Source organism: Podarcis pityusensis (assembly GCF_964106645.2).
Source record: "Podarcis pityusensis genome assembly, chromosome: 2".
Lineage (NCBI taxonomy): Eukaryota > Metazoa > Chordata > Lepidosauria > Squamata > Lacertidae > Podarcis > Podarcis pityusensis.
Window position 1 is genome coordinate 8,114,620 of NC_138029.1, and position 12,719 is coordinate 8,127,338.

Below are 12,719 nucleotides of genomic sequence, written 5' to 3' on the forward strand. Positions count from 1 at the left end.
TGGCCACATGATCTGGAAGCTGTCTGCGGACAAACTCCGGCTCCCTCGGCCTATAGAGTGAGATGAGTGCCAACCCCAGAGTCATTTGCGACTGGACCTAACGGTCAGGGGTACCTTTACCTTTAAGGGGATTAAATGAGAGGGAGAACTTTGAGCTGCTTGGAGAAAAAGTGGGACATGAATGCAATAAAACAACATAAGTAGAATGCTGCTTTCTGTCCATTCCTAGCCAGAACTAGATGTTATGGCTGAAAACAACAGTCCTGCATCCCTTATCTGTCTCTCTCTAGTCACACGAAATTAAACATGAGGACCCTGTGATTACCTCCCACGCCCCATTCCAATCCAATGGCTGCTTCCTATGAACCGCCAGGAATTTGCCACATGATAACATCATGCCATTTTTCCCCAACACGGCATGGAATACCCATGTGAAGTGGCCTTCAAATATTGAAGGAACAGCGAGATCATGCCGGTAGCTTGCTCTGTGGAAAACCTGCTTGATGTTTGCTCTGATTCAGTGGTAAAATGTGGGTTTTTCCTGGGGGGAAGCATTGGGACAAGGTCTGACACAGACCTGGAAAGCCCAGACCTGTGGTACAAAAGGAAGTGAGGATGAGGTCTCAGAGCTGGGACAGTGGCATAGCCCCTTCAATGGATAGCACTACCTTCATGTTGTTAACAGGTGAAGGGGGCTTAAACGTTGCTGGAAAGCAGGGGAGAGAATGGGATGTGGCATTTTCAGTTTGGGCAACAGCCCTTAACCTGCCATTTAACATCTAAAGCATGTCAGAAACCAGGCTGAAACCTACCATGGCTTCAACCTTCCCTCTCCATAGTGCCACCACGGGCATTTGTACTTTTGCATGCTAGTGCAATCCTCAAACCTGTCATTGACCAAATAGTTCTACTAGTCCTGTGGTGTTTTAACTAAACTTAAATGTATGTATGTTCTTTTCCCCTGAAACACTGACATTCAAAACCGTCAAGTACAATCTTGGAAAAGATTTGTTGTCTAGATGCATACACACCCAGAGAAGTTGAGATGTATGCTGCTTAAAATGTGATATAATTTGTTCTGTTCCCAGTTCCTTCTTCTTTTCATCCTGGTTTCTACAGCACAGGATTAATGGTTCCCGTCACATTTTAATTATGTGTTGCATGAAAATGCATGTCATAAAGACTGCGTGACTGGTTGTTAGGCTTTGTTTTGGTCTGATGTCAAATTGTTTCAGGAGGGGGCAATTTTGACTGGAGGATTGGCAGAAGAAGAGGTCAAAAGTGCTTAACCCTTTTCATGCCAGTCCAGCCACTAAAAATAACATCCCCAAGCTCCCCCCCCCCCCAATGCAGGGTTACAGACATTTTTACACTGTAGGGCTAATAAAACACTGTGGAGTTAGTAAAAGCAGCTTCGGGAAAGGGGATGTGGAAGATAAAAGAGGCCAGCAAATAATGGGATTCGATGAACTCCCCCTTTTGCTGTCCCTGCTGTTTCTTGGCTCAAAATTCCCCCATCCTGAACTGCTTTTCTTTACATCAAATGACCATTGGGACTTTGTACATGTGGTTAAGTGTAATCCATGCTTGCTTATTGTGTTTGGATAAAGTGTTTCTCTTTCCTCCACTTTCTCTCTCTCCCTCTCAAATCCTGCAAGATATGAAGAAGAGCTGAACAGACGAACAAATACAGAAAATGAGTTTGTCTTGCTCAAGCAGGTGAGTGATTTAGGTAGGCCTGCACAGTAAAATGTTGATGCCAGCACAAATTGAGGAATACAGTGGGGATTTCTAGATTTACACATTTTAATTTTAATTTACATAAGTAAAGGCAACTGGGGGCATTGATCACCAGCAAGGAACTGCAGTCAGTTCCAGGTTGTGATGAACATCTCTGGGCTCAGTCACACTTAGCTTTTGCCCCATGCTTTCTAGGTTCAGAGCTACACTTTCCTGATCCAAGCCCACTTTCCCCAGGAAAACCTGTTCTTTAATCTTGAATCAGAATGAAAAATGGCAATTTGGGTTTCCCACAAATTGGGGGGGGGGGGGAGAAGCATTCAGACGTGGTCCAGAAAACCACAGACCTGTGCCTAGAAAGTACAGAGGAAAATTAGTGTGGATGAGCCCTCTGTTACATTCACACTTTCCATTTTTTAGGTGTACGCATTTAAAAGAACATTATTATTGGCATTTTAAAAACATAAATGTGGGAAGAGGTCCTAAGGAGTAAATCCTAAAGTCACTGCAGGCCTCTGTTTTTTCTTGGACTCTAGCTTCCATCAGTCACAGCCAGTCAATGGTCAGGGATTATGGAAACTGTAGTTCTATAACTATAGTACACAGGTTCCCCACCCTGTACTATAGGATGCTTTGGGGGCAGTTGTTTCTTGTTCCAAATTGGTGGGAGAGGTAGTAGGAGAGATGGGGAAATTGCTCCACTAAAGGGAATGATATGTTGTTGTTTAGTTGTTTAGTCATGTCCGACTCTTCGTGACCCCATGGACCAGAGCACACCAGGCACTCCTGTCTTCCACTGCCTCCCGCAGTTTAGTCAAACTCATGCTGGTAGCTTCGAGAACACTATCCAACCATCTCGTCCTCTGTCGTCCCCTTCTCCTTGTGCCCTCCATCTTTCCCAACATCAGGGTCTTTTCCAGGGAGTCTTCTCTTCTCATGAGGTGGCCAAAGTATTGGAGCCTCAGCTTCAGGATCTGTCCTCCCAGTGAGCACTCAGGGCTGATTTCCTTAAGAATGGATAGGTTTGATCTTCTTGCAGTCCATGGGACTCTCAAGAGTCTCCTCCAACACCATAATTCAAAAGCATCAATTCTTTGGCGATCAGCCTTCTTTATGGTCCAGCTCTCACTTCCATACATCACTACTGGGAAAACCATAGCTTTAACTACACGGACCTTTGTTGGCAAAAAGGGAATGATATAGCCTGCCATAATTCAGCATGAACACAATGCTGATCTTGAAGACCGAACATTCCTATTGAACTGCAAAAATGTATCAGCGTGGAGAAATAGAGGGCTGAAACAATGTACATCACTTGATTTCTCATTGCCACTTGAAGCTCATGTCTTCAAGAGATGAGGGTACATGTAACAAGCAGCCAGCCTCATTTCATTGGAAGAAAAGGCATTTGATAGACACAGATGTCCTAGAAAAGTACATACCTGGATAACCTCTTTCTGGCTATATCAATGCATCAAGGAACCATCAGATATCTCCATATAATCATATATTGTATGGTCTTGTTGACAAGCATGATGAAAGGGCTCCATTGCAATCTGGAACTCTGAAATTGCAGGGAACTCAGCCTAAGCATATAAACTTCTACGGATGGATACATGTCACAAACATGCATTTCAGTGTGTGTGGGAAAGTCTTAAATATTAATTGGTGTATAAATGCTATAAAATAAATAAATAGTGTTGGCTTTGGAATGGCATAAGAATTAAATCTCCGGTTTTCTCCCCTAGAAAGTTGATGCTGGATATGAACATCAGAAGGAACTGGAAATGAAGAAGGAGCTACTGAAAGAGACTGTAGAATTCCTGAGAGCTTTCTTTGCAGAGGTCTGTTAAGATAAGTTGCAGCACAAAAAGCTGTTCTTACCCCTCAATTCAGATATTTTGATTGTGCATCTTTGGGAAATCAGGTACCCCTCAGCCCTGGGATGTGACGCCACTGCCATTCAAGGGCATCCTGATCAAATTTGCAGATGACACCAAACTGGGAGGGGTGGCTAACACCCCAGAGGACAGGATCACACTTCAAAACGACCTTGACAGATTAGAGAACTGGGCAAAAACAAACAAGATGAATTTTAACAGGGAGAAATGTAAAGTATTGCACTTGGGCAAAAAAAATGAGAGGCACAAATACAAGATGGGTGACACCTGGCTTGAGAGCAGTACATGTGAAAAGGATCTAGGAGTCTTGGTTGACCACAAACTTGACATGAGCCAACAGTGTGACGCGGCAGCTAAAAAAGCCAATGCAATTCTGGGCTGCATCAATAGGAGTATAGTATCTAGATCAAGGAAAGTAATAGTGCCACTGTATTCTGCTCTGGTCAGACCTCACCTGGAGTACTGTGTCCAGTTCTGGGCACCACAGTTCAAGAAGGACACTGACAAACTGGAACGTGTCCAGAGGAGGGCAACCAAAATGGTCAAAGGCCTGGAAACGATGCCTTATGAGGAACGGCTAAGGGAGCTGGGCATGTTTAGCCTGGAGAAGAGGAGGTTAAGGGGTGATATGACAGCCATGTTCAAATATATAAAAGGATGTCACATAGAGGAGGGAGAAAGGTTGTTTTCTGCTGCTCCAGAGAAGCGGACACGGAGCAATGGATCCAAACTACAAGAAAGAAGATTCCACCTAAACATTAGGAAGAACTTCCTGACAGTAAGAGCTGTTCGACAGTGGAATTTGCTGCCAAGGAGTGTGGTGGAGTCTCCTTCTTTGGAGGTCTTTAAGCAGAGGCTTGACAACCATATGTCAGGAGTGCTCTGATGGTGTTTCCTGCTTGGCAGGGGGTTGGACTCGATGGCCCTTGTGGTCTCTTCCAACTCTATGATTCTATGATTCTATGATTATTTCCAGTGCCAGCTAAAATAGACTTGACTCTTGTGTAGCAATGGAAAACTGCCTTATACTTAGCTAGACCCTTGGTCCACTTTGCTTTGCATTGCCTACACTGACTGGCAGTAGCTCCTTTGGATAGTCTTTCCCAGCCTTACTTGGACAGATGTCAAGAATTGAACCATGGACCTTTTGCATGCCCAGTAGTGGCCCTATCATTGAGCTATGGATCTTGATCCTTTCCTTCTATAGGCAATGCGATTCATTTCAACACAGGAGTCCTACTGGTTCCTTTGATTTTTGTTCTAAGCAATTTATGCTTTGGATCTCAATGTTTAGATCTGTGTGACTATCTTTTCAGATATTATACTGGGTGCAGGAGTTTACCCCCCACAGAGCTACAATCCCTAGCACCCTTAAAAAGCTATAGTTTCCACATTTTTGGGGAGGTGTTTTAAATGTGTAATGTTCAACAAAATGATATGTGAATCTCATCAATTGCTCCAAACAAGACACGTAAGTAGCCTTGATCCTGCACCTCAGGATAGTTTTACAGTTTTTTATGTGCTGTAAGCAGCCCAGAGTGGCTGTGGAAACCCAGCCAGATGGGCGGGGTATAAATAATAAATTTATTAGTATTATTATTATAGTTTGCTGTTGCTTTCTCTACTGCTGGGCACTAAGATGTCACTCAAATTCTGTGTAACCTGCAGGAACGCACTGTGCTGGACTGTCAACTTTATGATACATCTGTGGTTGTCAGCATGGACAACAGCAGAGGCCTAGACATGGATGCCCTGATCCAGCACATTGAAAGATGGTATCAGAACATCGCACTAAGAAGCAAAGAAGAAGCTAATATCTTTTACAAGAGCCAGGTATAACCAAGAGACATGGAATGGGTTGAGATATTTATTTATTTATTCAACTTCTATACCGCTTCAGATTTTTAATAAAAACCTCAAAGTGGTGTACAGCATATTAAATCAATAAAACAATAGATGGGCAATGTTCCTCTGGCCTCATGAGGAGCCTCTTTTGTAGGGCTGGTGAGTGTGGGCCCAGCCCCCTAAGCCAGGTGGAAAGGGCCTTGCAGGGAGCAGCCTTCACCCCTCACAGCCAGGCGATGTTATTTCAGAATCTCAACATTACTCTTCTTCTTTTTAAAGGAATCTAGATAATCAGAAAATATAGGAAACCAGACCCTAGATTTTCAGCAATTCGATTTTCACATCCTTGCCTGCCAACTTCTAGCTGTCAGATTTCTCAATAAATAGAAAAGCTCTGCTGTTCTATCCGTTTGTTAAAATCAGTGCAATGAAATGACTGCCAGGTCCCCATTCTGATCATCTAAAGCCATAGATTACTCTTCAGTTAATCAGATTTATTGTTTCCCCAAGCAAGTCTTAGGAGCATAATAACATAATAAAATTAACCAAAATGAAACCAGTTTCTCCTTTGGAAGTCAGCTACTATAGTAGTTAGTGAGTTCTTTTACAAATCCACAACATTTGCTCCCAGCAAACCTTCACTGTGTCACTGCCACTGCCAATGAGATTACTCTAAATATAACATAACACAACTTGTACCACACAAAGATATTTCATCTTAAATTAGTTGGATATTTGACACCCATCCAGCTAAATATCTCTGTGGTTATTCACCATACATAGAGCTTCATATATTTATGTGTGATGACCAGGGTGATTTAACAGAGAAAATCATAAAAATATAATGAACACCAACACTCAATTTTTTTAAAAAATTGTAATCTAGACTTTCCTTGGATTTCCCATAGATACATATACAAGATGTAAGGTTAAAACATGGATAGCTAACCCTTTTCAGCCCAAAGGTTGCACTGAATGTCAGCCACACCTACAAGGGTATCATATCTTCGGTATGTATGGCCAATATATATAACCTTTGCAGAAACTAGACCCCTCAAAGAACTGTTTTGGCACAGTTTGCAAGCTTAGAACCAGAAAGGCCCAACAGAAAGTTACTTTGCCAGGTGAATTGCTTGGTGAATTGATAAGTGGAGGCACAGGATCTTGAAGTCTGAATCTCCATCAGGTTCCTTCTGAATAGTTTCTAATATATCATTGGATATAAACAGCTTTTGCCTCAGATGCAACCAACTATCTTGTTTTTCAGTTTTATTGTTGTTCTAAAGCAATCTGTCCTCCTCAAACTTAAAAGATTATAATACTGTTTTAACCATCCTCATTTTAACAAGCATAAATCCTCATTCTGCTACAGGCACTCCCGGATGTACTCCTAGTCCTAGCAAAGATCTCAGAAATTAGTTTGGGGGAACTTAATGTTGTATCTCAGTCAATCCCTCATATGGAATCTGTGTGCATTTTTCATTTTTCCATAAGATTTTATTAAGACTTTTCATAATAGAATAAAAAGCAAACTGATCTAAACAAAACAAAAGCAAAGGAAGAAAAAGAATGCAAAGTCCTCTCTCATATGTAGATCTTAACTCTTGTCTCACACAGAAAGAGGTGAACTCTCTCAGCTCTCACCTGGCAGCTTCCCTTTCTTTCTTCCTCTCACACATGGTCCACTCCTTTGCTTTGAGCTCTTTTCATCGTTCATTCAATAGTTGCTGCATGACACCAACAGTCAATGGGGTGTTTTTCAATATTTTCACCATATTGAGTGCTTTCTTTGAGATCCACACAGTCCTTGCTTATCAAAATACATTCCTAGCATTCCTCTCTCACCATGAGGCAGCCACAAAGTTTCACATTACAATCAACACATTCACCAGTGAGGTGAAGGATCAAAACCAGAACAAAATAAAATGAAAATTTCTCTTAGCTGTTTAGAAACTTTCCTAGGTATGCACGGTTGAAGTGCACTTTTTGTTTTATTTTAATTTCAGCCCATTATGTGGGCATTTTTTTCAAAGAACTCAGTATTCACAGGAACTCTGTTGAGGAAGGTGGTCCTAGTTTGGTAGCTGAGGATTGTGGCATAGTTTTTATATAGTCCCTGGGGGCCAGGGGCACCTCAGGCCTGGGTGTCAAATGTGGCTCTCCAAGCCCCTCTGTTTAGCCCTCTCCCCAGTCCATGCCTCACATGGACCCGGCTTCACTGCCTCCTCAAGTGCTTATGTCCAGATAGAAGCACCTTTGAATTATGACAGTGCATTTTGTTTGTGTGGATGGAGGATACAGAGGTAAGTTGATTGTAATGTCACCTATTTACAAAGGTAATTGTCATAGGCATTGCTCCACCCATTTTTGCCTCTGGCCCCTGGGAGATTATCCACAAAGGACTGTGGCCCTCCCACTAACAAGGGTCCCCACCCCCGACATAGCCAATGAGGGGGGAGCCATCACTGCTTCTCTCCCAATATTTAAGCATGATGTTGTACCTCTGCTCTTCTGCCTTCTCTCTGAATATTAGATTGAGGATCTCCAGAACAAACGATACAAGTTCCATGCAAACCTGGAAAAAAACAACAATGAAATTACTGAGCTAAAACGGGTGATACAGATAATGCAGATCCAGACAGATAATGAGAAGAAGAAGGTGAGGAAGCTCTTGTGTTCTCTGGTCCAAGTCAGTCCTGGTTTGGTGGGAGTGTCAGACCTTAAGGCCTGCCTTTACAAACTGGAGGACACAACTTATTGGCTTTTCTATGGTACCACTATTGGTTTGTAACCATATGCTACTTAAAGGTATTTCTGAAATTTGTATTTCCTGAAAAAGAAACATGGGACACATTCATAACATTCATTACAAATGTGAGAGATGTATTACAATCCCATAAATTCTTCTCTGGCTCAGGTTTTAATCTGAACTGGAGAAGAACTCAACTCCTTTTCCCCTCCATGCACCCAGCCCCTAACCCCTGTCTGACATGCATAGTCTTCCAAGAAGCAACTCTAGGCAGGGGAATGGGGAGGCGACCAGATTCAGCAGCCAGGTAAGCAGGTGAAAGGGGAGAGGAAGGAGGTTTGGAATTCTATAGGTGGGTAGGTGGGTGAGTGGGAAGAAGAGTTGTGGTGGGTGAGCAGCAGCTTCAAAGCTCACAGGAATGCAGGATAAGACTCTGATCCCTGATCAGAGTCTTAGTGGGGTCCTTATTAATTCAGATTAGCTCCACCTGACCACTGGCAGTGCTGGTTGAGGCTAATGGGAGTTTGTAATCCAACATATCTGAAGGGTGTTGGGTTAGGGAGCTAGGATATTTCCCAGTTTCCAGTTTCGGGCAGAAATCACTTAGCTTGTTTCAAGCCAAACCAAATGAGACCGGGAGAACATATCTATCACTAATTCAGTTAGTCCCTGAGCTGAAACAACCAGGGATGATTATTAGGAGTCACTTTTGTCCCCATGAAAAGGACTCACGTACCAAGTGATTTTTGCATCACTTTGCATGACCTGAGGGTGCATCCTACCCAACACTGCTCTCTAGGGAGTTCAGCAACAGGGGCAGGCAGATTATCTTTCTGGGGAACCTCTTCTCCCTTAGTGATCTTGTTGAAGGGCCTGTGATAAGATCCTAGGAAATTCCTGGTTGCCCAGAATTGCTGTTGGAGTGGGAAGGCGGAAAGGGACTGACTCCAATATGGAGTGATATTGGTGTTACATTTGGACAATGTTCTCCCATATTTTGCAGGTTGCTTCTCTCCAGGCAGCCATTGGTGATACTGAAAAACAAGGTGACCATTCTCTTAAAGATGCCCTGGAAAAGGAACAAGAGCTCCAGAATCGCCTGCAGGATTCCAAGGACAAATTGGCTGGCCTCTTGAGGGATTATCATGAACTCATGAATACCAAACTGGCCCTTGATATTGAGATTGCTGCATACAAGACATTACTGGAAGGAGAAGAGAACAGGTGAATGCAATATACGGCATCTCTAGATAGTAAGGATTCTGTTTGTATTTCCAAGTTTTGGAGCCTGGATTGGAGCAATTCACCTACACATGCCATACCCTCCAACATTTTCAAGCAAAAATCCAGGGCACCATATTCCTGGTTTTTATTGCGAGAGCAGGGCAGCAATTTTGGTTGCCATGATATTGCGTGTGTGTTCCCCCACCCCCGAAGCATTTTTTTCCAGGCATGGCACCCAAAAACATCCATTTGGGGGCACTGCACAAGACCACTGTCCAAAAAAGTCCTTTCTTGGGGGGAAATCACATCGTGAAATTGCACTGAATACTAAGTATATAAATACCAAGTTCTCTTATTAATAATTTAGTAAAGGTAAAGGGACACCTGACCATTAGGTCCAGTCGTGGCCGACTCTGGGGTTGCGGCGCTCATCTCGCTTTATTGGCCAAGGGAGCCGGTGTACAGCTTCCGGGTCATGTGGCCAGCATGACTAAGCCGCTTCTGGCGAACCAGAGCAGCACACGGAAAAGCCGTTTACATGCCCGCTGGAGTGGTACCTATTTATCTACTTGCACTTTGATGTGCTTTCAAACTGCTAGGTTGGCAGGAGCAGGGACCAAGCAACGGGAGCTCACCCCGTCGCGGGAAATTGAACTGCCGACCTTCTGATCGGCAAGTCCTAGGCTCTGTGGTTTAACCCACAGCGCCACCCGCCTAGTAGCAAATAGCTACAGCTGTGAGCAGCACTGAGATCTACAGATAAAGGGTACTATACAAATTTACCAAATACAGTGGTACCTCTGGTTGCGAACGGGATCCGTTCCGGAGCCCCGTTCACAACCTAAAAGGAATGCAACCTGCGTCTGTACGTCTGCGCACGTGTGGGTTGCGATTCACCGCTTCCGCGCATGTGCATGATGTCATTTTGCGTGTCTGCGCATGCGCGAGCAGCGAAACCCGGAAGTAACCCTTTCTGGTACTTCTGGGTTGCCGTGGGATGCAACCTGAAAAGACGTAACCTGAACCGAACGTAGCAAGAGGTATGACTGTAGTAATAATAAACAAGTCATTGAAACATTGCAAATGGGTCATTGGCAACAGATTTTCCTTTAAATATGATGGGATTTCCCCTGGAAAGCATAAATTCAGACTGGATTATGTGGGGCAGGGGTTGGCATTTTGATGATAACATTTTTCACAGATGCAAAAAAAAAGCACCCATCTCATAATAAACACTCTTCTGTTCAGTTTAATAAATAATAACCAACCTGTATTATTTTTCTTCCCCTGCCGCCCGGCCCGTCTCTAAAAGAATATGTTCTGGAGCACCTGTGAGTCTGGGTAAGGACCCCAGAGATTCTTACTTTCTTCTGTAGTCTGTAAGATTTCGTTCACTACATTAACAGCCTCTGATGTCTGTGACATGCTGTAAAACCTATTCACTGAATATATCATTCTCTTGCAGCTGTGATGAACACTTCTTGTGCAGTCCACAACACAGTCCACGGTGTGAAACAGTAGACTGAAATGGAAGCAAACACTGGATGCACTTAGGGAATTTTAGTGTGCTGTTGTTTGCAGGATTGGCAACGAAACTTCAAAAGAAAATCTACATATAACCCACGTGATTTCTAGGGATGTTTTGTCTTTCAACAGTACGTGTGCAGATTAAAGCAGAAATGAATTGGGTTTTTGCCATAAAATTAATCACAGGAGATAATGGCTGTGTTATGATAAACCATGATGAAAACAAGTCTAGCCTAGCCTTTACTTCTCTTGTTATTAACTGTGCATTAATAGTATCATCTTAGCTACAGTTAGTTTGAAACAAGTTAATGTCAAGCCATAGTTTATGAAACCCGCTTGTTTTACACTAACTAGTTGAGATTAACCACACTTTTAAGCTTGGGCCTGCGGTGAATTGAAAATTATGACTATGATGGTGATTAATAATAATTGAATTTATATCCTGACTGTCCACTCCAAGGAGCCCAGAGTGGCAGATTTAAAACATAAAAGCAAAAACAACATTATAAAACAAATTGAAACAGTCTAAAAACCAATTTAAATTAATTAAAAGCAGTTGTAGTTGAAAACATTGCGTGGACAGGCGGAGTCCCCAGATCCCGCGCGGTCCCCCCGTCATGTGGAATAACGACTCATGACAACGTGCTATGGGATTAAATTGGCCACAACTTTATTAAATTTCAAATGTGGGTAGACCTTGGCTCAGGCATTGGGCGTTCTCCCTCCCCAGTCCCCAGCCGGGGACCTAGGGAGCATCAGGGTTATCCAGTGTGTGGGGGGGGGGGATGGGCCGGCTCTGGAGAACATATGTTCAAGCAGAGATAGCCGCCCCCATTACGCCGCCGCCGCAGGGGAGAGCAATGACGACCTTTCAGCGTACGGTCAAAGCCTCCCTTCAGAAACCCCTTTAACGGGGAACCCTGGTATCGCCGCCGCAAAGAGGAAGATGGACTAAAGGATTCCGCCCAAGGCCTGAAACCGCCGAAGTTGTGACGTTTTGCTACGGGAAAGGCGAAACCTGCCAATGCAGGGAAATTCCTTTCCGGCCCTTTAACAGCGACCTTAACGTAGCAGCGCCTGCATACCTGCGAAGAAAAGTTAACCTGCAAAACCTGTGAAGAAAAGTTAACCTGCAAATAAGACATGAACTGAGGGTGGGTAGGGTGGGAGAAGCTCTGGAGCCAAGTGAGGATTCCCAGGTAAGATCCTCCCTCTATTGTGTGGGCAGGTAATCCCTCCCCTACCTGGCCTGGTCTCCTTGGCAACGCTTCCCCCAGGTGGGATTGGATAACTGACTAAGGTGGGCGGAGACCTCCAGGTCTCCCACCTGAGGGAAGGCAAACCAAGCCTATGCTGTTGGAGCCGCTCCAGATCTAGGGGCTGCGCGCTTCCACGCAAAGGGCGCCCCCCGTTTTAAGCGGGGAGCGGTCATTGTAAAAATAATTACTATTAAAAAAAAAAATAGGGAGATTCCCAAAGCTGTAGTCACAGTGGGGTCACATGTAGAAATGAAGATATATAAATGTGACAGGAGGCTGATTTAGCCATTCTGCATCTTTGATGCCTGCTTCCTCCTGTAATGGACAAAGTGACTCTAAGCTCCTTTTCACATATTCAGCTGGTGTGTGGATGCAGGCACTGCAAAATAGCATTGCTGGGGGAAAACACACACACAGGTAGCCTTCATTGTGAGCTGGGCTCTCCACATGACCAGCCAGCCACGCATGGGCTGG

General features: G+C 43.9%; 1 protein-coding gene across 1 annotated transcript; it reads left to right on the plus strand.

Annotated features, from left to right (window-relative positions):
- Positions 1 to 395: 395 nt before the first annotated feature.
- Positions 396 to 9,463, plus strand: LOC308472082 (keratin, type II cytoskeletal cochleal-like; the record flags this gene model as incomplete). The annotated part of the gene is made up of 6 exons (XM_080996570.1): positions 396 to 475; positions 1,659 to 1,719; positions 3,489 to 3,584; positions 5,310 to 5,474; positions 8,020 to 8,145; positions 9,239 to 9,463. The coding sequence occupies 6 exons, from the start codon at positions 396 to 398 to the stop codon at positions 9,461 to 9,463; spliced, it is 753 nt and encodes a 250-aa protein (XP_080852696.1).
- Positions 9,464 to 12,719: the final 3,256 nt, after the last annotated feature.